The following is a 27867-nucleotide window of genomic DNA, read 5'->3' as shown; positions in this document are numbered from 1 at the left end:
CATCCTTCCCCTGCCCTGGGCACTGGTGAGGCTGCCCCTCGAATACTGTGTTCAGTTTTGGGCCCCTCACTATAAGCAGTACATTGAGAGTCTGGAGTGTGTCCAGAGAAGGGCAATGAAGCTGGTAAAGGGTCTGGAGCACAAGCAACAACTGGGTTGTTCGGCCTGGAGAAAAGGAGGCTGAGGGGAGACCTTATCGCCCTCTACAACTGCCGGAAAGGAGGCTGTAGGAAGGTGGGTATTGGTCTCTTCTCCCAAGTAACAGCCATAGGATTAGAGGAAATAGCCTCAAGTTGCACCAGGAGAGGTTTAGATTGGATATTAGGAAAAATTACTTCACAGAAAGGGTTGTCAGGCACTGGAACAGGCTGCCAAGGGAAGTGGTTGAGTCCCCATCCCTGGAGGTATTTGAAAGACAGGTAGACGAGGTGCTTAGGGACATGGTTTAGTGGTGGGATGGCAGGGTTAGGTTAACAGTTGGACTTGATGATCTTAAAGGTCTTTTCCAACCTAAATGATTGGATGATTCTATGACGCTATCATAGCTCACAGATCTGCATTGGTGCTATCCTGTCTATCCCAATTCTCCCTCCACTTGTTGGGCACATCTAACTATTCTTGTCTAGCCAAATGCTAGCTTTCTGCTTCAGATGTCTCAGTTCAGGAGGTTTTAATTAAATAGCACCCCTTGCTCTTATTCAGATTAGATAATAAAAAAAGAATATATGGACTATTACTGTAAGCTGTACCTCTGTCTCCCAACATACCTGGAAAAGACGATCACCATATAAGCTGCAGTGCTGAATATATTTTAATTCCTCATTTACTCTGGAAACTCACTTCTGCAAAGTTTTTAAAACCGATTCATAACAGATCTAACGATTAGAAACTTCATTGCAACTAGTTTTTATCACCCACACTCTGTAAACCCAAAACCTTCTTCCTCTTCTCACATCATGACCTCTTGTTTTTCCAACGTTACTTGAAACTGAAAACCCTGCTTGAGCCGCATCATTAATTTCTTCAATACATGCACTCCCTTCAAACTAATGCAGTTACTCTGATGGCTGCAAGGCTGCGGACTCCTTACGAAGCAGGCATCAACACGACAGAAACAGCAGTAACAGTAACACCAGCCAAAAGCGAGATCAAAACATATCTAATGAAAACAGTCAAACCAACGAAATGTCCTGATAATTCTACTTTCCCGAAAGAGCCAGCTGCACAGCAATATTTTATTTGTTAACGATAGTGTCCCTATAGAGTTAGGCACTGTCCAGGTTGAGATGCCAGAAGTTCTGGCCAGTTCAGTTCACAGCCAGAAGTATCTGTCAGACCATCTGGTTTGACCTCCAGGATAGCCAAGGCTCTTCCATTTCTTGACTGCTGAGCTCAAGTGCTTCCTATCACTTAAAACGTGGCCTGTGTTTGACTAAAAACTGATCTTGCGTGAGGCATTTAAGCTGGGCTCAGTGACACAGAGAAATGGATACCACAGTTGTCTTTGCAGTTTGTGCCTGAAGATAATCACTCCACTGACAGAAAACTGCATTTCTGTTTGAGGATGTCTTGAGTTTCAGTTAATGCCAGATTAAAGAGGTTGTTTATATCCTGTTTTTTCTCACCGCAAACTAAGCAAGCTGCAACAAACTGACCACTAACTCTTCTTTCCAATTAGCTTACAAGATTATTCTCTGAAAGACTGGGTTTAAAGTACTTTCAGAAGTTGTTCTCAATTTGGGGCCTTATTCTTTTTTTTTTTTCTTGCAGGGTTGCATTTCAGTATCTGCATTGCTTTTCCTTAGACATCTAATTCTGCACAGTGGCAAGTGCTTACAACACACCAAGGTTGCAGGGCTCAATGCAATGAATTGAATTGAAACATGAATGTCATTTTTTTCCAGTTTTTCAGACAAAGACTGTCTTCAAGGACCTGGAGGTGTAGATATCTTTGGGACCAGCTCAGTGAAACTCTATCACAGCAAAGGAGCTATGTGGCAGACATGTGGAAAACACTAGCACATGAAGGGACTTGGCAGGTCAGTCCAGCAATGGAGACTGAGATATAAAGATTTTTCCCTCCGTAACCATCTACTAGAACTGTTATTTCCAGATAAAAATGAGGGGAAGGGGTGGTGGTGGTGGTGTCCTGTCTATTCTATCAAAAATAACATTTTGAAGAAGGGATATTTCTTTTTTATAAATGAGTCTTGGCAAATCGCTCTTTCTGTAATCGCAGGCAGTCCTGCAAATGCAACGTTGCTCTCTCAAGTGACTTGCTGAGTGCTGTGTCAGGTTAGTGACTTGAATAACAGGATATGAATACTTTTAAGATGACGTAGAAAGCCCACAATTCATATCAAAACTTTCTTCCATTTAGACGTAAACTTTACCTTATCAATTATCTTATCATTTAAAACATGTTATTAGTTGGACACACTGAAAGAGTAAACTGGCTCTCATCATTGCACAACAGTAAATAACCTACAGAAACAGGCGGAAATGAACAGGGAACAAAGAATTTTATTTACCTCCCTCCACTGCGAACTCATCTGTTCCTCTACAAACATGGTACAAACCATGCCTGAGATTTATTATGTTTCCAGTGGAGCATGTTCTATCAAGCAAGTCCAACCTCTTCTTCTGTGCGACCAATCTTTCCTGCTCAGTCTGAGACCTGCCGCATTCACGAGTGCATCTTGGGACGGAACCTGGCTTCTTGCAAAGGTACAGAGACTGTCAGAGCCAGCCCAAGGTAGATATTGGTGAGAAGGATCAGGAGAAGGAAGAGTGCTGCCCCTGGCCGTTCCCATGTGTGATGCAGACATCCCCCAACCCATAAGCTTTTAGTAATTCCAGAAACATTGTGCATCCATTCGGTGAATGCCGTTAGGAAATGTGCATGCCACATCTCTGTGATTGGAAGAAAGAAATAAGGTCCTAAACAACCAAAATATAACTGGCAGGGATAATCATGGGGCTTTATGGTAAAACCAACTCCCCAGAGCAATGGCTGTAACCCTGTCACGGCTCTGTGTTGTAGACTGATTTGCTTATCAAGCTCCCTGATACTTTCCTGTCCCTTCAAGGTGAGGACTGCTAACACAGCCCATCAAAGAGAAAGGATATTCTCCTGTAACTACCACAGCTCTGAATTTTGGCACAGCTTTAGGAATTTGATCACTGTCTCCTGGTTCCAACAACACTTACACAACAGCTCCCACACTTGTCAACTTTCAGTTTTCATCATCAAACAAATTGGCATTACAATGAACAGCTACTCAGAGCTACTCTGGCGTGAAGCAGGAACTCTACTCGGGTTTGCTGCATTTTCTGGTGGTTGGGTTTGTTTGTTTTGTTTTGTTTTAATTTTACTGTACAAAATTAGGTATATGAGCTTTTCAGATCATATCTTGATCATAAAAGCAAAGGGAAAACCTTAATAAATCCCTTTGACTCCTGTATCATGTCTGCATATCCTTCTTCCTGAAGGACTTCAGTCAAATTATTTAACAGGCTAGTATCTTGTTTTCCCCATCTCAGACACGGAGATGAGAGACGTCCTGGGGCTCACGCTTCTGCGTTGTGTACAACTGAGTGAAAATGTGCCTCATAGGCAGGCTTTCACTCCATATTCTTTCATTGATGATATTGAGCTTCAATTATTTGCAGACAGGGGTGGGTTTGGAGTGCAGAATAAAGAAAACCTTGCATTCCCAGCCAGGCTCAATAAGAGTGGAAAAGAAAGTTTTGTGCCTCTTCCTGCCTGCCTAAAAAAACTAGCAAAACTACATAAAACAAAACAGTTGGGGACTGAACATTACTGGATAAATAAATTTGGAAGGAAAAAAAAGGAGAAAGAGAAACCCTTTTTTGTGTAAGTAATGCAGAACAGGTTATTTTGCTCATTTTTTATATCTGCTCAAGCTAGCCCTGATGCAATATGTTGAAAACCTCCTTGTTTTCCTCAGCCCATAGATAAAAAGTGTCTTGAGTAGTGACTTGCAACAGGAACCTCATCTGTTGCAAACACTTTGAGCCTTCCTTATTTCTCGGAGAGGAAGTATGTGGCCTGTTTGGCAAATGCTGCTCTACATGACAGCGTGAACTTCACAACACACTCATTCGACCGGCTGCTCCTCGACTTGATCAGCTAAACCTTGCTGGCAGCATGAGAGCAGTATTATGACTACGGCTTTTTTGAGAAATACTGCAACCTGGAATACCATGCCTAGCATTTAAAGGTAATCATTACTTTGATACATTTTAGATTATCTGCATACGGGAACATCTTTTTTCAATTGTATTTATATAAAAAGGAGTTCTGTTTCATTACCGATGCCAGCATTCAGACCATGGATTTCAGGTACCACCAAAGGCAGAAATAGAAAAGCCTGCCTTGATCCTTTTCATAAGGAGTGGTACTAAAGATAGAAGGGAGAAGGAGAATTTCTACTGAAAGCTCACAGTAAGATAAATGCATAGGACCTTATGCTGAAGCAAACTGCAGCTCACTATAACCCAAAATATGAGAAATGGAACAGATTAGCAGGCTTTTTATTCAAAGTGTTAGAAGTTTGCATAATGTGGTATTTCTGTGTTGTTTCATAGTTGTATGTTTCTGTGAATTACCGTGATTACAGCGTTACGTTGTTCTTTCTAAGTGCAAAGGTACAAGTGCCTAAAAGCTGAAAGGATGCTCATTTTGATTAATGACAAATTAAAGGAAATTCACCCCAGAATGTATAGTTTCTGAAATCTAAGCTGCTTTTTTTCACCCGTGAAAAATAACAGGATGCTGGTGATTTCATTTTCAAGTTAAATGGGATTCAGGCATTACCTGTGAACCTTATTGAGAATTAAATTCTAAGACCTTGGCAGCATAGATGTGAATATCAGGTAACAAAAATAAAATAGGGTAGAGCTTTTCAGGAATTATGAATATCCTAATTTTACTAGTGTGCAGTATTCCTTGCAGAGAGGCTTTACTCAGGTGCTTATTTTGCCTTTTTATTTCTCTCATTATTGTTGTTTCTTTATATTTACTAATTTTCAATTATTTTAAATACAACTTTGAAAAAGTTCTTACAAAGTGACAGATTTTCCTATACACTATGCTATTTAACTGCTCCAGAAGTGCATTTTCTCAGAGAACAGGTTCTGTGAGAGAAAATTATTGCTACATGTGCTGCATGCAGGAATGGAAGGTGTAAATTGTACCACGGGTTTTTGGTACCCACGATGTAGGTCAGTGAGATTCCAGTCTTGACAGGTGAAGAGTTCATATTTGCCAAGAGTTCTGCCACTGATAATTAGGACACAAAACAGGACTGGGGCTGTAGATTTTTTTCTCATCTTCCTTTTGGCAGCAAAAATAAAGCAGTAAAGACCACTAAACCCCAAAAGTTGTGTGTTTGCGGACAGCTATGGCTGCAGTGACCGGCGTTCGCTAAACAGCATGTGCGCAAGCGGAAAGGGGAGGAAGCACCAAAGCTTGAAAGACTGCAAATGTGATCCTAATGGTTAAAATCTAATTTCCACACAAGCCTGAGGAGGTGGTCTGTGAGTGGGGAACGCCGCCCTTACACCTGCAGGTAGCTTGGTTTGCAGCCCAGCAGCTCCTCCAGGCTGAACAGCAGATGCACTCCTCCATGCAGAGCTTTGGGTTGATAAGACAAGGTGAGCTTAGAGTCTATCACGTCTCCTTAATTCTTCCCAAATCACCCTCAGTGAATGATTTTCTTTGGATCTGGCATAATTATCTGCTTCTAAGACAGACGGATGCCACCTCTACTCGTATCCCAGGCTCTGTCATCAAGTTTAAGTGAGATGCAGTGCCTGGAGCAGATTCAGCATTTCAAAATAATATAATCTATAAAACAGTTAATGTTCCACTGTTGACTTAAACGATAAAAAATCAGCTCAGCCACAAGATGCTCTACAGTTTCCTGTAAGTATTTTTGCAGAGTATCTCAAAATTTCAGAAAACCACCACACAGTTTATCATATAGCAATACAATGGATTTGTATTGCACTGCCAATACTTGACACAAGCTCAAGCTCCTTAAGCCCTTAAGTCCTATCATGCACTTGAGAATCACATGCACTGTTGTTTTAGAAATACTTAGGATACTAATTCATACACTGTTACTCTGAAAACACTGCCAGCAAGCAAGTAGAAACAATCTTACGTATGTCCACCCCTTTGGCCCATTTCAAACAAAATTTCTGATTTCTTCCACTCCATCCCATTTGCAAACGTCTGAGAGTAGAGCCATACCTCAGGGCATTAAGTCCACCACCTTTGTCTGGACTATAGGTGCCTTTACTCTGCCCAAATGCATAGTAACAAGTGGCCCTAGTGGTAAAACCTACTCTGATATCTGTGATTTTCCTTTTAATCACTTTGGATAAGTGAATCAACAGCAGTGGTCACAGATTTCCATTTGCTTATTTTTATTGAACACTTCTGCCATGCATCTAGAGAACCTCTTGGATTCTCTGTCCCTTTCAAGATTTTATGCTGCCACCCGTGGTAATTAGTGACAGTAAAAAGAGTATGGAAAATGTAATGCGACACAGCAAACTGTCACACTAGTGACATCAAAGCCCAAAACGTCATTGCTCTTCACTGTTACGGTAAGTACTTTATAACATTTGTATTTTCCGTAAGTCAGATTCTTCCACATCTAAAGTAGCAGCACTGAGCTGCACGCTCTGTCCTGTTGACTTCAAAGGTCCGTTGAGAAGAACGATGATTTGTATGGCAGAAGTGAGACAGGCCAGTTTGGGATGTACTCTGCAAAAATACCAAGTAGGCCTCTTGTCTGGTACTTAATCCGTCTGGACTAGACTGCAAGTGGTTTAAATGCAAATTTTAGATAAGCAAACCTTCAAAAACACATCAGGTATTTGTAAAGCAACGTTTAGAGTTGAGACTCCTAAATACCATCTAGGAAAACGAAGGTGCCTTGTTCAAATGTGCTGTGCTGTTAGAAAGTTTGTAAGTGTGACATAAAGTTTTCACAAGTCTTTCCATTGTGTACAAATGCTACGTATCACTTTCCAAAGTGACTCAGGCAGACCTGAAAATTGTATCCACTGTATCTTAAGAGTAGGAAAAAAGCCCTTGAAAGCACTCCGTCGCAAGTCTCATCACCAGCAGGATGACTTGCTCTCCTGGCCCTCAAACGCCAAGACCCAAAATAAAGGGTTACATAGAGACAGGACTCCATTATTTTTATTTTTCCATACTTTTATGACACAAAATTCAAGTGCTTTTCTCATCTAAATAACAATTGCGTGTATTACAATTATAGATGGAATTGCACACATTTTTTGGTAACTGCAGCTTACTTGCTATGCACAGCCAGAGTTGAACTGCCCTTCCCAAGTACTGCAAAAACTCAGCTACTACAGCACAGCGTTCGGCAGAGGTTATCTGGCCAGGTATTTATCCCACTTCTCCAGCTGACTTTTTCAGCCCTGTTAAGCTCTCTATTGCCATGCCCAGGAAATTTTGCTGGCTAATTTGAAGACGAGCCAGGAAAATCTATAACATCCATAGCCAAAGTACTGGCTGCGCTATTGCTACGCATATACCCCTTGTTCTTGATGGGACACAACTGAGAAAAATGTTGAAGAAATGAAAATTGGGTCTTGTGAAAACATATTCATAGTTAGTTCAGGAAATTATAATTTTGCAAGTAGACAGTGCCTGCCAAAATGAATTCCAACTCAAGTTTTAGAAACTTAGGTGCATTTAAATGGAGACTGATTCTGTGTTTTCTCCCAAGAGACCCTTTTAGTCAAACATGAACACTCAAATAGTTTATTTAAATTTAAGGTTACTTTTTTATTCAGCTTCTAGGCTTCTTATATCAGGCAATGAAACAGTTTTTTGTTCTCGTCAAAGCAGATTTCAGACACTTGTCAGAAAGACACTGGCACAGCTGCATCCTACAGATGTGCCACAAGCTAGTTCCTGAGTGCAGGCAGTGGAAGGGTAATGTGCCATTTGGCCGGTGAAATGGAGACTTCTAGCAAAGAGCCTTTGGGAACAAGCACTAAGAAGCTTGAAAATTAGATGAGGCAGAGTCAAACTGTGCATTACCATCTGTTTTAGCTCTGATCTACTTGCATTTGATAGGAGATGCATTCTCTTTCTTTTGAACGGCATTTTATTCTGCAGGGTGTCTTCCTAAACTCGCAGCAAGGCATCAAATATTTATGGTATTAAGCAATATATTCATTTCTGCCAATCTTATTCCAAAAGACAATTAGTAATACAGCCTCACTGATTTCAGCAGTACTGCTTCTCAGGTTAGACACCTCTCCAGCTAACACCATCAGACTCTAGCCTGTTGTAAGCAAAGAGCAGCATACCAAAGGCAGTAATCATCTTTCAAATATTCAAGCTAGAAAAGACTGAAAGATGCAGAATACCCACACGATGCTGCTAGAGCTCCTGTTATCATATTCACAGGGCAACGACAGAAGCATATTTTTGAAAAATAATTACCTATCAGCTAGTGGTGTTGAGTTATTTTGCTTTAACGTACAATTTCTAACAGATATAGTTTATTTTCCTCTGCCTCTGAAAATATACCATAGTGTGAGACACCTTCCACATCCAAAGGGTTTTCCTCTCTGTCCCCCGTCAGGGAGAATTAGGATGGGTGCAGTAAAACCATGAGAAGGAACTGTCCCACTCACAATATTTAGTTCCACAATTGTCTGATACTGTTTCTTGTACAAAGACTTCTTAAGACAAGTATCTGAAGAATTTGCACCACTGGCTTTATGCAGGAGGAGTGTTTTTGAGATCAAGCATTTTGAGGCAAGGTGTTACTTTAAAAAAAAAAAAAAAGAAAGAAAAAGGAAAGAAAAAAAGAGGAAAACCAACATTGCCCACATTTGCTGAAAGCACAACTGCATCAGAAAAAAACCCACCGAACAACTTTCTTAGTGTTCGGCCATAAAGTGACATAATATACACAGAGCGCTGAAAACCAGATACATCAATCTAATTAATTTCTTTGTAGCTTCAGAACTCCAAATGCTGAACAGAACATTTTGTATATGAAATGACTGTACGGGCATGGCTTTGCTGTGACTTCCTATTGTGCTGAGGTACTGGTAATGGAAACTTTTACTACATTGCGTTCTTCTGAGCAACTTCCCTAGCTGTGGTTTTCTGCTATTCCCCTGATAAAAGCACCAAAGTGGTGAGAGTTTAGCAAGTATGTAAAACTCTCACATGAATTTGACACAAGGGTTCTCAAAAGCAAAACTCTATAAAATTGGAGACACCCAAACTAGGTCATTTCTCATCTGTTGGCACAGCAGGTGTTATTCTGATGTTTAATTTCAATGTCTCCTTTGATTTAGTTCTGAAGAGCTTTGACGGAATTAGAGAACGCAATGGGAAATACTGTGAAAACGCCGAGAGCCTCCGAAGAAACAAATGTGCCGAGCGAGACGGGTAAGCACTCATTTAATTTCTTTCAAGAGAAAAAGATGTGCAAAATATATGGTACATTCATCCATGTGTCTTCCTTCATCCGCCTGACGTAGTAAAAGCAGGCAAGTGCGTGACTGCTGTGGGAGCAGGAGGGCATCCTCTAGACAGTGCTTATTTTTAGGTACGTACTAGCTCATTTTCCAAGTACTTTAATTAAAAAACGCAAATGTTAAAACTATTATTTGCTTGTGCTCCTTGAGAGACATTCCTTCCAATTCAGAAAGCACTGAAGCACTAATTCAGAAAACAGAAATACTGTATTTTGACATGCTTGCATGTGATATTTTACACAGATTTTTTTCTTGAAATTTGGGGTTGCTTCATTTAAGGTTAAAAACCTTAATGGTGTTACGCTCACGCTGAACCTGAAGTCCACTGTTAGACATTTGCATTAGAAGTAACACGTAGCCAACTTGTCACCAGATTTATCAATAAAGGTTATACAGAAATACACATTTCACAGGCCAAGCTGCCGGGGAGGGATCTAACACATCTGCCCTGTGCATCCACACGTGAAAAAAATCACATTGCGAAGCCCCCCCAGTAGGCTGGTAGAGGTCAGGCATATGAGGGGGAAAGCAAGAGGGATTCGGTTACCTGCTACTCCCAAACTGCAAGTAAGGAGATGGAGAGTCAGCACAGCCTCAGCTCTCGTGCTGCAATATGACAGGCAGCTGGTACAAGAGCTGCAATAAATCACTCCCCAAAGGTGAGGAAGAGAAAACAGGTTTGGGTTTTTTTGGTTTGGGGTCTGGTTTTTGGGTTTGGTTTTGGGTTGTTTTTTTTTTTTAGAGGGGGAAGGCATTAATCAAAATTTTTGGGTTTTGCAAGAAAGATGATCCAGTTGTGCTGCTCATTATAATAAGGATAGGGAATCAGCCTGGTTTCATTAGTGCTGGAAGGAAACCCAGCCCTGCTTTTAGCATGGTCGAGAACTAGCTGATACAGGCAGCCATGTAGCCCTAGGACCTGATAAAGCAGAGACCAAATACTGTTAATGGCCACTCAGAGGCCCATAACATGAACTGACAATTTTTGTGCGTGTGAAGAAGAGTGCCTGATGTTGATATTCCCAACAACTGCTGTTATGAATACCATAATCACCAAAACAGAGACATGCACGCACTCAGAACAGGACCTTGCTGATGAGGAGGAGAGTGAGGGGTCACTGCCATGGCTGCGTCCAAGTTTGTATTGTGCCTGCACATCTTACAAGTCAGGATTTAGCAGGGCTAAAGCCAACTGCATCCCTTCTAGTGACATAAATAGAACATACCCCTAAAAGATAACTCAGCAAACGTTGATAGCACAGCGATTGCAAGGGGAAATTACCCATTTATGAATTCAGGGCTAGATCTACTTGCCCTGTCCTACACGTCTAGCACATCTAGAAAGGTGATTTGTCAGATTCTGCCTGACCTGCTGCTGCCACCTGGGGAGGGAACAAGTCTCCCATAGCTGCAGTGGCATCGGCCAAGTCTGTAGGGATGTCTCAGACACTCATACAGCTGAAATTGGACTGGATACCTATTTCTAAGCCCCCAAAGGCAGCTTTTGGCCACAAAAAATGATCAGAATGAGCGATGGAGCACCTCTCCTATAAGGACAGGCTGAGAGAGTTGGGGTGGTTCAACCTGGAGAAGAGAAGGCTCTGGGGAGACCTGATTGCAGCCTTTCAGTACTTAAAAGGGGGCTTATAAGAAAGACGGGGACAGAATTTTTAGCAGGGCCTGTTGCAAAGGACAAGGGGCAATGGTTTTAAACTAGAAGAGGGTAGATTCAGACTAGATATAAGGAAGAAATTTTTTGCGATGAGGGTGGTGAAACACTGGAACCGGTTGCTTAGAGATGTGGTAGACGCCCCATCACAGGAAACTTTCAAGGTCATGTTGGATGGGGCTCTGAGCAACCTGATCGAGTTGAAGATGTCCCTGCTCATTGCCGGGGAGTTTGGACTAGGTGACTTTTAAAAAAGTCCCTTCCAACCCAAACTATTCTATGATTGAACAGCCTGCACAGCTCTTTGGATCTAACTTTTAGTCTGGATCAGACCAGCATCTTTCATAATGGCTTAGATGTTGCTGATTGAAGTTGGAAATACAAACGTCGGTACTATCATCCAAATCCTGTGAAAACAGACTTTTGAAAAGGAAGTTGGTACTAAAAGCATACATTTGGGTTAATCCATTGAGTTTGTATCCATTTGTCTTCCTGAGAAGATCAAACTCCAGATCGCATCACCAAACATAGAAGATTTCCCCCAGGCCAGGAACAGCCACCTTTAAGTGAGGTGGAGGATCCAATCCATGGCCTTACAACAGTCCAAATAGTTATTAGGAAAAGCAAGTTTTACACTGTCTCATTTCAGTGGGACTGAATAAGATGAAGGACTGAAATGGAAGGGAAAGAAAGAAAGGAAAGAATACCCAACAAGAAGGGGGAATAAAACAGATAATTGGAGCCTGCAGACTTAAGTGTGTTCGTCAGACCTCTATAAGCCCCTCATGCTGCTGAGAGCTGCACCAAAAGCAAAACCTTGTGCTTTCCTCACCTCTGGTGCATCAGTCTTGGTGCTAAGAAAGGGAACAGTGCATAAGCTGCATCTCCCAAGGAGGCATTTGGACTCCAAATATGACTGCACTCCATCTGAAAGCACACTGTATGGGCATCCCGGGCATAACCTAGGTACTGATAACAGAGTAGCTACAGCAGCAAGGGATCATCAGGGGTTGTGAGCCCACCCCCTCCTCTTTCCTCCCTTGGGACCCTGAATCAAGGGTTAATCCTTATCGAGGTGCACCTGCATAACTCTCAGTTCCCAAGTTGGCTGGTTTAGATCTAATTTGGGTACGCCAGTGTGACTCTGCAGCCACACCTTACGGCTGCTGCACAGACAGCCTCCCAGACACACACGAGTGCCCTCCTTTACTCTCTCTGGTACACACCATGCCATAGAGCATCATACTTTGGCTGGATGGTAAAGCTGGGATGATGCAGAACGCTGAGCTCCGAGCAGCTCATTCCCACTCCAGACAGGGACCACACTCGTGCACAGCACAATGTTTTTGGGGGGCAATGAGCTGGATCTGGATGCTCTGCCTTTTCTCTCCCTTCTCTCTAATAGTGCTTCATAGTCCCTTCACAAGGAATAATTTGAAGCATGCAATATTCAGTCTCGCACTTTGCAAGACACCCAGGGATGCAGACATCTAAAACTAGCATGTATTTCATATTAATTTCCTACTCCTAAAAAAAAAAAAAAAAAAAAAAAAAACAGAATTAACACCTGATTTAGTGGAAATGACTGTGCTTCGATCTTTCCACTCTAACTTTTGAGTTGTTCCATTTCACATGTAACCTACACTCGCCCTGCGGAGGAGAGGTTGTGTTAGAAAAACTCTGGCAAATCTTTTTTCTTTTACAGCTTAAAAGTGTGGGGAGCTCAACAGATCAAATCTATTAGATCACTGTGAAATTCAGGTGTGGAGAAACAGTGTAATTTGTTCAGTCCCTGTTTCGAGGCTTTTGTGTTTGAAAGGAGCTAGTATGGGTTCTGTGAAAAGTTGTAGAGTGCGGTGGGGTATTTCACATGACCAAAAAACCCAGTGAGGTTTGATTTAAATACCAATTAAAAAGAAGTCTTGTTTGTGGAGTAGGAGGGTTGAAAAGCTTTGGGTAGTACAACCCCCCTTTACTTTCATTCTAATATAAGTACATGTAGTTTAAGAGGTAATGTTTGCATGGATGTGGCAGCCAACACTATGATTAATTCCTTCCTTTTCAGAACTACAAATTAACGTGCAAAATTGAAACAAAAACGAACATAAAGATGAAAGTGTAAGCAAAGTAACACAGATCTTGCTAGAAGAGAGAAAAAGTCACGTACCCCGCAGTGCGTAACGAAATGCAAACCACCGGTACGCAAGGAAGGAGAGCAGAAAAGCACTTGTTTTCCACCCTTTCTGTGTGGAAAAAAAATATTTATAAATGAAACAGCATAAGTTTAAAAAAAAATATTGCTAAAGGCATTGTCGTTAAGCTAAAAAAAAAATACATTCCTTGTAGAACTGCTGTCTAACAATCTGCAAGGAGAAATTAGGCTACGGCGCTTTATCCTCATTCTGCAGCTCTTACGAAGTACCTTCTGGCATTTATTTCCTGTAGTCCCGGGTAAAGATTTTGCTTTGCTGAAAAAGACTCAGCACCAACACCTAGGTCTTGTTAGCCTCAGGTACTGAGCAGTTTCATAGACAAAGGTGATGTCACTTAATTTTTAGTGCAGAAGAGGGAAGCAATCAAAGGCATGCTTAGCACAGAATTTCTTCAGTATCGTTGAACTAATTGTAGAATAAGTTACAGTAGACTAATCACAGCAGTTGGCTGATTAATACAAAGGTACTGGACTAGTCCTGTTTAAGTCAGTGACGTTAATCAACTAAGAAAACCATGGCAATAGTAATACTAAACACACTGTCAAACTAATCAACATCTATTCCAGACTCGACATATCTATGCATCCGTAAGGATGCTCACTAACTGTATCGTGGGGCTACTTCAATGGGCAAAGGCTAGCAAGACTAAAAATGCTTACAGTCAGTTTGATTATTAAGGTAAAATGACCCACTACTTTGCATAACATAAGTCCCTATAACATAACAGCAAACAGCTACTCAAAATCAACTGAGAAAACACTACTTTTTATTTCCTTTAAACCAAAGCTGTGGAATATTTTCCTTAACATGTATACTCTCATTATCACTGCTGTGAGGATAACAAGTGTAAAATGTCTCCTCTTGAAAATACTTCTTTTCTGCAGACTTACGTGTTTCTTTCAGCCTTTCGTCATTATCACTGTGAGTTATTTGTAAGACACAGAGGCTGAAAACACAGAGCCAGTCTCAGCATTCATTCAGGATGCTTTTTCTAGGTTTCCCTAAAAAACCTGTCTTCCTTTAAGACACGTTGAGAGATTTTCTCATTTAATATAGATCCAACAAGAAGTGTGTCTATCTCTCTGGGTAATTTCTCTCTCTCCTCCTCTGAATTCATTCCCATTTTTGCACATGTTGAGCTGCACAGAGTGGGCAAGTATGGAGATCAAACCACCCCTGCAAACACACTGCTAGATGGTATTACTAAGGAACAGGGCACTGATCCTGCTGGAGGCAGAGGGAAAGCTTTGTCTCCCCATGTGCTGGTGGAGGGTACGGCGATGTGCAGAGGGAAGGGACCCACTTCCAGGAGAAATGTAGGCAGAGGTCCCATCCCTGGAAATATTCAAGACCAGGTTGGACGAGGCTCTGAGCAACCTGATCTAGTTAGTGGTGTCCCTGCTCACTGCAGGGGGGTTGGACTAGATGACCTCTAGGGGTCCCTTCCAACCCAAAACATTCTATGATTCTATGATTCTATGATCCCTCTTGCCAAGACTTCTGCCAAAGAGCTCAAAACACCCAGCATGACACATTTCTGAATCTCCCACCTGTCAGCATTTAATTGGGCACCACAGATTCCAGCCAGATGAGGAGCTGTTGAATGTTTTATAGTCCCAGTCTTGTGCAAAGTGCCTCCATCCTTCGGAAACCCAGGAGACTCAGAACATGTCCTACACAGTGCTGCAAGGCCCAGAGTCATCCCAACTGATGTAAAAGGTCTTCTTATCTCTTTACTGACCTCAGTTCTGCAAAATGCAGTTGTACAAGGATTTAATTATAAACACTCATGGCCTTTCTTCTTTAATTGAAGATAAGGGCATCATGTGCTACCTCTAGTATAGTTTTCCACACACGGGGGGAGAACAAAGTGCTCTGGCTAATTTTAAAAAGTGGTGGGAAATGGGCAATAATGGGCACACTCTCATTGCCCTTGATCTAAACTAATTTCATACCTTTGAAAAATATCAGCGGTGTTAAATGATGGAATAATTCAACATCCATCTTCCTTTCCTTAAATGCAACGCATCAGCTTGGCTCAAAATTGTAGCTAGAGGCATTTAGAGACAGTGGCATTAATCAAACGGGGTTACTTCCTAATACTATAAATACTTACTAATTTTGTTAGTTTCAAACTGAATATGTCCTTTAGAATATGGTAATTACTAGAAGAAGTGGTCTAAATTTAGTTGCTTACCATTAACCAAATGACTTTTTTCATTTCTAATATCTTCACATTCTTCCTATAAAGTTACAGGCTTACCAAGTGACATTTCGGAGTGAGGTTATTTTCCCATTTGACCTACTATGTAAAATGTAACATACATAATGAAAGATCCATTTCTGCTTCAGAACTCTATCTTGGTTTTGAGTGACATTTTCTTTCTTCTTTAACAGGTCAGGAGAGTGATTTCCTTGCTGTCCTCTATGACTATCCTTCAGCAGACATAAGCCAACCTATATTTCACGTAGGGGAAAAACTACGTGTGCTATCAGAGTAAGTCGATCCGTATTTGTTAAATTAGATTTTGTTACAATTGATGCAAAGCTCTGTTTTATGCACCTGGTTCAAACTGGATGCAGTTCAGCAAAATGAACTGAGTTCAGAATTCGCAAGGAAGGATGCTTAGCCATGGTGCAAATTTCTCTATAGCTTAAGGGTTTGGGATTTCAGACTGTTCTTTGAACCTTGGATTCCCCTGACATGGTTTTGAAGCTGGATTCAGGCTCAAAGTAGGACTCAAAACAGAATTCTGCTTTGAAAAATGATTTTGAGAAAGTATTCCCCCCATGTCAGTGGAAAACAGAGTAAGAGCCAAAACAGTTTGAATCACATAGAAAAGGAAAATCAGTCTGAATTTCTCTGTGTCAAGTGTGTGTCTCATTTTCTCTCTCACCCTTATTTAAACAACTCCTTTATGATTAGGTCTTAGAATTTCACCCTAGATTTAAGGCAACTCTAACAAAAATAAAATAAAAAATAGAGGGTTTTTTTTTTTCCTTAACTTTTAAAATTGATTCTGCCTTTTCTTACTGGGGGAAAAAAAAAGGTCAAAGATTTTCCAGCCAGTTCCACTTAAAAATATTTGACCCCCAGAAGGTGGTAGGCTTAAGAGCACTAGTTCAGACTGACCTTAAATACAGTGCAAATAATTCCACGTGCAAGAGTGAGCACACTTCTTGAAAAATGGAAAACAGCAGCCCTGCTATTCTTTTATGCACACCTCGTATCAGCACACAGTGACCTCTTAGCAATTACTCAGCCCCACAGCTACTGTTTGCACTGCTTAAACAGAAAAGAAAGATTTAATTTTTGCAGCTGGTGCAGCAGTTGGATTCAAGGGGAGACCAGACACGTTCATAGCAGAGAAATCCTCTGAGGATTTCTAAATTCATAACAAAATTTCTCTACCTGAGGAAGTCAGAACATCAAATGTTTGGAGGACAGAAGTATTCAAGGGAAGTACCACAAACAACTGGTGAATTCTCAGACTATTCTTCAGGCCACTGTGACCTACAATGGCCTCTGTCAGCAACAAGATATGGAGCCACGTGGACCTTTGGTGTGACCCAGAATGGCTGCAGTTATGTTCTGCTGACAAAGTGCTTTCCCTGCTTCCCTGAATCTAGAGGTCAGAAGACTCAGAAAATACCACTAGATTAATTTTCTGCTGTTGGAGACCTTCCCTAAACCAGGGGAATTTTTCTTTTGTAACTTCTGGCTGTTTAAATCTTGCTGCATACACGACATGGTACAACAACTGCTTTAGCTTGGAAATTCCAAGTTAAAGCCTCACTCCCAGCTTTCATCAGCTATGAGCCCTCACACCACCACATAACAATATAGGCCTGGATCAATGGGAATTAGATGTGTGGCATATTGTATGCGTACGTGTGCTGCACAGTATGATCTGCTGGACTTCTAAAAGAACTACTTCTAAAAGAACTAGGCTCCTCTAGCAGCAGTTTTCATCATGTTTAGCTGTTGTACAGTGATCAAGAACTTCTCCTAATAGTAAATAAGAGCCAAGGCAAGCCTTGATGGGAACTTTCCTCTTCCTGTTTTGGATCAGCTTGTTCCCAGAAGATAAGACACTCCAATGCTCTACACAAAGCATAGTGTCCTAATGAAGGACCTGTTCTTCCCTGCTGGGTTATATGCTGATGTTAAATAGGAACTGTTCATCTGCAGACTCTTGCTGCACATAAGCTCTAGGTATAGTCTTTTCTCAAGGTGTTCAAAGAAGCAAAATGCAGTGGAAGGGAAAAGCAGCATGGCAGGCACGACGAGAGCACGAGTGATGAGGAGTCACCACGGAGAAGCCAGCAGGAGCAGGCAGCACGTACTGCTTTTACAATGGCAATTTTTCAGCCTTCTACCGAAGCAATTATATGTAGCAGCAATCAGCCCCACCAATCCTGCCAGGAACAGGGTATTATGGAACCCCCATATACAACACAACTCCTCACAGATATCTGTGACTGCTCTGGGTCAGCAGGATTAGATAAGTACCACTGGCACCGTTCCTCACTCTTCACACTTGTCAAGCACCTTTCATCACCAGATGAACAACTGCATTTAGCTGCAGTGGTCAAACCAGATGTCCTCCAGTGATCCCCCCAATCTACATAATTTCTGTGGCTCCTGGCCCAGGAGAGATGTGCTGCTTTGGGGCTTTTAATCATCACAGGGATTCTTCAGGGTTAGTAATATTGCAATTGGGAGGGAGGGAGACACTGAGTCTCCTGGGGTTTTTGTTATTGAAATTCTTGATTCTGTCTGGGAGAGTTGCGAGGAAAAAAATATCAAAATAACCTAAATTTCTTGTGGATAATTTATGTCAGCTGGAAACCCACAAACAAAACCCGTGTGGCCCTGGAATTCCCAGCTCTGAGCAGTAGACATTTCCCTTCTTCCCTCAGCATATACATTCTTGACCATGGCCCCAGCAGCTATAACTCAGGAGGTTTAACCTAAGTGTTTTCAACACCAGCTGGTTTGACATAGACTGAGACTCTGGTCTGCAGTCCGGGCATTATCTGGGAGCATTTATATGAACGTCCACAAAAACAACATTCAAACACAAGATGCACTATTATTTGGATTGAAACTCTTAAAAGAAAAGGTGGAGAGAACCCATCAATCATCAGCATCTTTGCACTAATCACTAAAGCTTCACAGCAACCCTGTGAAAGTTCTTGTTACCCTGCCCTTCCTAAGGGATTCAAAAGCCAAAGCCAGCACTCAGTATCACAGCAAGAACCTAAGATATATCAATGAAAAAAACCATAGGTCTAATCACGTAGTTTCAGCTACGAGGTCTTTTTTATTGGAGTCTGCTCAGCAACTCACTGAAAAAAAGGAAAAGGGCAAACCATGAACCAGGTTCTGTTAGACTGAAAACCTGTTCCCAGGCAGACAGGTCTGTTTGCTGAGTATCTCCACCCTGATGTTACAGGAGTAACTACAGGGCTGCCCAGACACAGCACACTGAGCCATAGGTTGAATATCTTGGATACCAGTACAAGTTTAGCTGTGGGAAGGCAGAGCACAGCATGATTTAACCACTGAGTATTTACCCTTCTTCTTTTAACTACAGAAAAATATTTTATTACTTACGTAATTTAGATGGAACAAATGTAGCTTATTTCTGTGTCCAAATTTAATCCTGATGTAGGTTTAAAAATGGAACTAGTCTAAATGAAACAAACTTGGGTCCCTTTCTGAATACGTAGATTCAGGAACACAGACAGGAGGGTACAAGCTAATCTGTGTGTCTTAACTAATTTCTAAAACGAGGACAAGCTCTGAAAGTACATCTGAAAATATCCCTTCTCTTGCTTTCACACAGTGAAGGAGGCTGGTGGAGAGTCCATTCCCTTACAACAGGTCGAGAAAACTATATTCCAGGAAAATATGTAGCAAAGGTTTACCACGGGTAAGTAAATGCATTTCCTATAGCCTTCCAAAACTACATTTCTGCATATTAGATTAGTTATTTGGTGTCATAATCAAAACCATGCCAATAATGACTAGACAGACAAAAATTTTATTTATTGACGGTCTAAAGCAGTTCCTTTGACATCTGAGAACATCAAATCCACATCTAAGTTTAGACTATATGAAAAGGAAAATACTGGCTTTAAATGCTGGAAAGGGTCAAAAAACCCTCACATGCCATATAAGATATTTAAAATACTTCTGTTATGTGGACTGATCTGTAATTTTAAGAGATTCATAAAGAGACCCTATTTGGAAAGGGTTTTTAATATTTACAAAGAGTAAAATTTAAGTGAGAGGTGTTCACGAAAAACAGACCAAAAAGAACAAATAGAAAGACTAATAAGTCATTCAAGAATGTAAGCTCTCACACTAGAAGAGCTAAGGAAGGTTCAGAGGTTTCTTGTTGCCCTAGACACCAGTCAGGAAGAAAACATTAAAGCACACACTTAAAACTTTTCTGGCAAAAGTTTTAATACCTGTTTAATTTTAAGCATATGAACTGTGAACTTCACTGCGATTTATGCAAGGTCTTAAATTTTAATATGCTTTTAAATCCTCCTGAAATAGAGATGCTTTCCCAAAGACAGGGCACAGTATGGCAATGGAAGCTACTGCCTGAAGCTTCCCCAAGACCATTTTGATAATAGTAGACTGGATCAAACACACAAGAACAACTTTAAAATAAAGTGCCAGTAACTTCTACACCAGCCGAGCAAGCTCAGTTATGTGGTGAGACACTGGCTGTGGCAAAATACATCAGTGCACCAAGCTATGGTGCAACTCAGTAGGACTAAATCCACTTTCTCTTATCCACAAAACCAATTAACTTAAATGGCTGGACTGTTCCCTAGCACAAACAGAATAATTGTATTTTATTTTGGGTTATTAATGAACCAATAAAATGCAATTTCAGGTTAACAAAAGTGTTTTAAATGAAAAAGAGGGATTTAACTAACGCCACAGATATGCCATCAATATGCCACATGGATGTGTCGCCAACAACTCAGATCAAGGCAGCTTGAAAGGTTTTGTTTTCCCTAATAAGTACGAGCCTTACTCACTCTTCTCTTAGTCTCACAGAAGTTAAAGGAACTCAAAGAGAGCAAGATTTTCTCCATAAACCAGGGAAACATGCCTGGACATAGTTGAGAGAATAACTACAGAAAGCCACAGTGTTATTTTTGCAGTCACTTTTCCTGGCTAATGCTGCACTTTCGGGGGTACATGCTGCTCTCTGTTTCACTGGTGTCCAAATTTCAGATTTTTTTTTTTTTCCTGCTTCACAGCTGGTTATTTGAAGGGTTGGGAAGAGAAAAAGCAGAGGAACTTCTACAGCTACCCAACACCAAGGTCGGCTCCTTCATGATCAGAGAGAGTGAGACTAGGAAAGGTGAGAAACTATGGGTTTTTTTCCCCCTTGATCTGAGGCATTAACAGTTTTACAGTTATTTAATTCACTCCCTGTCCTGCTTCACATGGATCAGTCCAAAACCACAAAATGTATGTAATGGGAAGGGAAAGGCACCCACTGCATCATGCCCGTCTTCACCAGTCACCTGTGTTATGAGAGGTGCTGGAAACAGGGTTAGTGATGGCCATGGAAAGTTCCACAGGCATCAGCACAAACAAGACACCGTTGTTTAAACACTATTATTTACCTTGGTCGCATGCAAAGCTATTTAGGCAGTGGGACTTTTCAAATGGAGAAAAAGTCACAGCTTTGCCTTGGTCCAGAAAAGATTGCCTGAAGAAGCTATAAAATACACACTAAGCAGCGGGGGTGGCCGATAAGTGCATTTCCTATATAAACAGGTCATTCTTTTATTTACCTTTAAAAAATATCATGCCTTCAATTTTATTTTCTTTCATAGCAATTCTGTTCCTACATGAGAATCGTACTGTGCACACTTTATACTTTTATTCTCTTCAATGGGAATACTTCTCCCATTGTGCAACGTGATATCTTCCCTTTTTCTGAAGCACCAGAATACATCCTAATATCATGATACTACAGTTAGAAGGAAATAATAAATCATCTACGCTGACCTCTTGCATACCGCAAGTCAATTACTTTCATAACAACTATACTAAATTCAAAGAAATTTAGGATCAACATTCAGTCCTTACCAACTAAACACTGCACGATATTTTTAAACAAAGAAGCAGGAAAATCCAAGTTGTCATCTCCTGCCAGGACTGCATTATCAGGTATCAGCTACTGCATTACTGGGAGCTGACTAAATCAGCATACCAGCACACGAGTCTGGTCCCCTTCTGCAGAAGGTGGCAAACGACTTCTGTAAAGGCTTGTTTCAAAAAAATCCCATACCAGCAAAAATAAAGGAAAAACACACCAGAATTTAAATTCAATCTAAATCTCATGCCCTGCTGTAGGGCCCTTTATTCCCTTTGTTTATGTAAAACATGCTATATAAATAGAAATTAGGATGGCCACTCAGTTTATTTCAGATCATTCTGGGACCTTTTGGATTATGGCACCACATCTTACAGATATTGTGGTTGTGGTCACTGCTGTCAACCCAGAAGTAATTAGATTTGGTGTAATTAGATTTCCTCTTTCTCCAGGGTTCTATTCCTTGTCAGTGCGGCACAGGCAAGTGAAACATTACAGGATCTTCCGCCTTCCAAATAACTGGTATTACATCTCCCCACGGCAAACCTTTCAGTGCCTTGAAGACCTTGTGAATCACTACTCAGGTAAAAAAACGTGCAGAGTAAACATATTTTCCACTGGCAACTGTAAAACTATCTATCAAAGGTCCAGAACAAGAAGTTTTGCCTAAGTCTGAGACTTGCAACTACTGCCACAGAACAAGTAATGGAAAAACTTTTGGTTTATATCTTTTACTTTATTTTTGATCCTAAATACAAATATGCTACCCTTAACAGTACAACTGAAATGAACCAAGAACTCAGCTAAATACAGATAGAGAGGCTTTGCCCATATTGGTATATGGTATTGTATGGCCACCTCAACAGAGCTGTCCCTTATGGTATTTGGTCCAAAAAACACTATCTAGCACTTCCCTAGACAACTTTCAAATACAGTTTGGAGGTTAGCACAGGCCAGGGATGCCCAGCCCCAATCAGAGCACAGCTGAAGTCAAAATTTGGGTGTACAAAAATGTTAAACTGAACAGATGCATGTCATGGTTCTGGGTCCCGGGGCCAGAGTTCAGCTCCTGGCTCACTTTTTTTACCAGAATGGACATGTCTGCCATTTATTTATTTACCATGTAGACAGACAGATAGCATCAGGATATGCAGGACCACGTTCTGCAATCGCATTTTTCTTAGGAACCATTACAACACACAACCTCATCTGCAGCAGAAAATTCTCAGAAACATTGTTAGTTCCTTCCCTACTACTTTAGAAGAGTATGGCTGGATTTTATCAGCAGGAGTTCTCTCAAGAGGCTCAAGCTGTTAGCTTAAATCTAGATTCAGCTGTCATTTCTACTAATAACAGTCCAGTGAATAACAGCTGTTTCAATGATAGTTTTCCAGATTTATGGTAATTTAACCTGTGTCAGAGAGAGAACCTGGCAAACAAAATTAAGTGGCTGCAGTTACCATGCATTAAAACAAGAATATTATGGAATGAGGAAGGAAGATTGCAGTAAGTTAATTGCACAAAAGTTACAAGAGAACAATAGGTCTTGTGCTTTAAGCAGCAGTGGGTACTCTATAATTTTGAAAGTGTAAAGCTACCATATCTGTATATTTTATAGGCAAATGAAAAAGTGTGTTGGCCAAAGAGTACTCAGATAAAGTGGGGAGAAAAGCCATATTCACATACAAAACATGCAAAAGAAACTTGCAAGTCCAATGATATAAACAGAGGAGTGAGAATTTGGACAGATTTTTTTTTCTTTTTTTTACATTTTATTTAGCTGATACCTTTCTCCTTTTAGAAAGAGGCAAACAATCGAAGCCTAAAATTCAGGGATGGGGGGGGGGCGGATGGGAACACATGACGGACAACAGGACCCCAAAATTCATAACAATTAACATTTTAACTTGAGTTATAGGTGTAAGAGGAGATGTAGTGAGATTTAGCTCTCCTCCTTCCCCCACCATGGGACGATATAGAATCTCACCCTAAAATAAGGCTCAGAGATGTCAAACACTAGTGTCCAGCCACTATGTACTCTACTTGGACAGAAGACCCTACGCAATGTTCCTAGCGGAGCAAGGAGAAGAGAAGAGAGAGAAGAAACATAGATGAAAGGAACATGTGAACCTCCATTCATTCCATAGCCATGTTCCGCAGCAGATTAGCTGCACAGCCTGAGTGGTTGCATCTTGCATCAATTTTACACTCTGTTTGCATGGCTGAGACGATAGGATGCAAAAGCAGAACTCACTGAGGACTCAGGAAACATGGGTTTAAGTCCCTGCTCTGTCACAAACTTCCTCCTAGACTTTGGGCAAGTCACTATTTTTCTGTGTCTCAGTTCCTCACTTGTACTGTGGGAAATACACCCCATGATAAATTAAAAGGCAAAGATATGAGGAAAGGAAAAAGTTAAGCCTGTGTTACAGTGTCCTGGCTGAGAATACACAATTTATTGACTCCTGCTACTGAGTCCAATACTGCTTATTTGAGCATAGACCAGGGAAGAAAAACAGTGAAAATAACAGTGAGCAAAAATTAACTGTCTGTGTATTCATTTCCCTGTTCAGAAGTTGCTGATGGCCTCTGCTGTGTCCTTACAACACCTTGTCTCACCCAGTGCACTAACAACAGCAGCATAACGAATCAAGTTCCTCCTGTGGTGATGCGGAATAAAAACTTCAACTGGAGAAATATTCACAGGTACCACATACAACACGGGCTGCCAGAAACAACAAGTTCTTTTTTCCAGGCTTAGATACTTGTACTTACAACACAGAAGAAACAGCCATTTCCTTCTCCTGAGACCAGTTTTAAAGATTAGACAGTCTTCAAAGCTGCTGACAGCAGGTTAACCCATCAAAACTAGATGTCCATCTCTCTAAGTGATAATCTTGGTCTAACTTCAAAAGAAAGTATAGTCAACAATCAATCATTTCTGCCATCCAGCTAAGAGTCAGGCTGCATATGCAGTCCCTTTGGGACTCATGAGTCCTCTCCACCAAGGGAGCAGGAGTAAAAGCCAGGCTATGAAGCCTAGTCAGATCCACCAGCAATGGCACACTAATGTGCAGTGGCTTACATGTGAGCCCCAACAGTCAGAAATGGCTCCTCCTTGTTCACGGGTGGTGGCCACCCATGAGGCAGCAAAAGTGCAATGAACACGTTATCCCAGCGTAAATCTTTCCTGCTGTGTCTCTCTCAGTACACAGCCCAACTCAAGGTTCATGAGATTTCTAATATCACGACTGCAACTAGAGAAAGTAGGTCAGGTTTCAGAAGCTGGTGAAACAACCACCTTCAGAAACAAAAGCACCTCCTATTTTTGAAGTGTAAATTTCCCTCCACTACCCTTCCTTCACAAAGCATATTCATTTGCTTACAAATGCAAGAAAATTTTGTGCAGTATCGAGGCCATTTTTCCTACAGATTAAGAAGAAAGAGATAAAGTATATAGATGTTATTTCCTTTTCAGATGCCAAAAAATATTTAGATACTATTGTTGTACTGATTGTTTCGGAAAATCACTAAGTGACAGAAATGTTTGGTGATGTATGAGACGGGAAATTTTTTATACAACAAAATTAACATAATTTGGTTTAACAACTGTCAATATTATACTAATAGGCCTGGTTAAAGTTGCTGAAACAGTAACAAAATTTTGTTCTTTTAAAGGCTGGAGGTGACTGAAGATACTGAAAGCACCCTGGCAGCAATGGATGACTCTTGTCTCAGCTATGGCCTGAGGGAAAGTATCGCTTCCTACCTCTCCCTAACAGGAGATAACGAGGCTTCATTTGCGAGTGCCAGAAAGAAGAAAGCCCAATCTCTTATATACACAGGGAGCAAACGTAAGAGTACCCTTCACTTGCCACCTACATACTATGAAGACTAAATGCAAGACAAACAGGGGAAAAAAAATACAACTGAGGGGTTAGAAGAAAACCCAGAGCATCCTGTGGTCCTGCAGTCCTTCGACAGATGAGAGATATGAGCACACCAGCTGATGATCAAACACTGGCAATGCTTCTGCATTTCCTCTTCTGAATGTTAATCAGAGACCTTCTTAATGGTGCTATCTCAGCCATATGCTGGAAATGTCCCCAGGGCACCTGAAATTAGAACCTACTCACAAGATAAACTGAGATAGACTCTAAGTCAAGAGCCAAGTGAGGCAGATGACTCTTCAGCAAGGGTGCTGCCCACCATTGTAAAAAGGTGATTTTGTAGGGAAGGACTAACTACAGCTCAAGAACTTAAATTAAGTCTTACTCTGGTATTCTCCACAAGGCTGAAAACCATCTTGACAGAACCGATCTACTTTGAGAAAAGGAGGCTTTTCCTTTTCCATACCGAATCATCCATCGTCATTGACAATGGGTCAGAAAGTCATCAGTAACCCCAAGAAAGTATCTAACATCCAGCATCCAAGATTATATTGACACCATACTTCTGTCATTTTTACCTTTTAAGGGGAAAAATTAAAATCATTGACTTTCCAAGTGGCATTTAAATCAACTGCTGGCAGTGGCCTGCAGTGTCACAAAGTGGTCAAAAAATTAAGAACAGGCTCAACTCACGGAGAAAAGCAACTCCTGCTTAGCCCTGAGCTGAGAGTACAGGCATATCCAAAAGCATAACACAGCTGCTCACAGTCTAGCAGATACACAATAGAGAAAAAATGGGGTTTTAAGTGAAAAGTAAAATGTGGTAATACCATGCTTAACTGCAAAGGTAGGCTTGCAAAGGTGTGACCTTTTAAGTGTGGAGGACCAGATTTTAACCTCGTGTCCTGAAGGCACTCCCATATTTATGTATAATATTTATATTAATAGCAGCTTTTTTAATAATTAAACTAAGAGAGTAAATCAGCAACAGTGGATACTAAAGAGTTTTCTGAAGAGAGTTATGTCAAATAGTAGTGACACATTTCATCAAACTGCTTAAAGATTTGTAACTGGGTTATCTGAAATTTGAAGAATTAGAGAATTTTTCTATATATATGTACCCTTTGCTAAGTGATAAAGGAGCAGCTAGCATGGTCCTTTGAACCTGACGTGATTGCATTCTAAATCAAGTTGTCACTCACATCTGGGGGTATAAAATGCTGCAAACTATGTTCTCGAGCCAAGATATTTTCATTCTAATATTGTGTCATACCTTTTTGCACAGATCTGAGTAATGAAGGTTTGGAGAGAGGGAACTGGGGTTTTATATATATATAAAAATGTATGTGTGTATATATATAATTTCCTCTGTAAATACCTCTTAGCACAAATCTGTGTGCTCTTTAGATCTTGTAACAGATCATTTGCACTAGCAAGAGAGATTCAGAGATCAAATTAGTTCACAGCCTATTTAAACATATTTCAGAACTTAAAGTATGAATGTAATTTGGCTGGTAAACATTGAACACCACAAAGCAAAATGAACTCAGGAACTCCAGGTGTTTGTATCATCTCATTACTGTTACTGATTATTAATATGTTATGGTGACTGCATTTTATCTAGTGAAATGTATATGGGGAGCATTACAGATTTTTAAATCATGACTTGTATTTATTCATTAAAATAATATCCAATTGTTACTTTGTATTGCTTTTAGAAAATGGAGAACCTAGCATGCAACTAGTACAAACACCCAGTCTTGCAATGTCACTGCTAGAAGGCATCTTTGATGGAACGCGACAAAAGAATCCAAAAGCCCATGTAACTGGGCAGCACTTGCAACATGCTCTGTAGGAAGGCGATCAGACATGTTCTGATGATAACAGGTTCACCTAATCACAGACCAGGTTGGAAGGAACCTCTGGAGGTCACCTGGTGCAAACCCCCTGCTGAAGCAGGGCCACCTAGAGCTGGTTGTCCAAGACCACATCTAGATGGCTTTTGAATATCTCCAGGGGTGGAGACTCCACAACTCCCCTGGGTGACATGTGCCAGCACTCAGTCACCTTCATAGTAATGACATGAGAAGGTGACAAAAACTTATGAATTGTGCTATATGGGGTGGCTGGATTTCACTGACAGTTATAGGGAAATTCTGTGAGGTCTGGCCATTTCTCACAAATAACTGAAAGACTACTGGGGGGACCTTTTGGGAAGCACCATCTTGCAAGGGCCGACAGCACCAAGGTGATTCTATACAAATCTGAGATTACCTAAGAAACAATATCAGAAATACCAAATTTGGGTAGGGATGTAGCAAAACTGGGACCCAATGGAGAAAAAGTAATCAGAGGTGGGAGGTTGGTTTGTTTGAGAGGGAATG

At 40.9% G+C, this 27867-nt stretch overlaps 2 protein-coding genes across 3 annotated transcripts in view; one reads left to right on the top strand and one right to left on the bottom strand.

Moving 5' to 3' along the window:
* TG (thyroglobulin) overlaps nt 1-27867 on the bottom strand; it is a 161306-nt gene that overhangs the window by 38004 nt on the left and 95435 nt on the right. The window lies entirely within an intron of this gene.
* On the top strand, nt 4083-27413 carry SLA (Src like adaptor). 2 transcript variants are annotated; one of them, XM_035903422.1, is made up of 9 exons: nt 4083-4244; nt 5370-5679; nt 9391-9484; nt 15853-15952; nt 19308-19394; nt 20746-20849; nt 22046-22177; nt 24167-24299; nt 25272-27413. In XM_035903422.1, exons 3-9 carry the CDS (start codon nt 9424-9426, stop codon nt 25489-25491), a joined length of 837 nt encoding a protein of 278 aa, XP_035759315.1. In that variant the 5' UTR covers nt 4083-4244; nt 5370-5679; nt 9391-9423; the 3' UTR covers nt 25492-27413. The 2 variants fall into 2 exon arrangements, with proteins under 2 accessions (XP_035759315.1, XP_009646284.1); XM_009647989.2 differs by lacking the exon at nt 5370-5679 and having other exon boundaries at nt 4084-4244.

This window comes from Egretta garzetta, unplaced genomic scaffold, assembly GCF_000687185.1.
Source record: "Egretta garzetta isolate BGI_Z169 unplaced genomic scaffold, ASM68718v1 scaffold50, whole genome shotgun sequence".
NCBI lineage: Eukaryota > Metazoa > Chordata > Aves > Pelecaniformes > Ardeidae > Egretta > Egretta garzetta.
This window is presented reverse-complemented; position numbering and strand designations above follow the sequence as displayed.

Excerpts from the sequence above, each read along its gene's own strand:
- SLA (XM_035903422.1), top strand. The coding sequence starts at position 9,424 with ATGGGAAATACTGTGAAAACGCCGAGAGCCTCCGAAGAAACAAATGTG. Across the intron at positions 15,953-19,307 it reads AAACTACGTGTGCTATCAGA|TGAAGGAGGCTGGTGGAGAG; the intron begins GTAAGTCGATCC and ends GCTTTCACACAG. Across the intron at positions 24,300-25,271 it reads AACTGGAGAAATATTCACAG|GCTGGAGGTGACTGAAGATA; the intron begins GTACCACATACA and ends GTTCTTTTAAAG.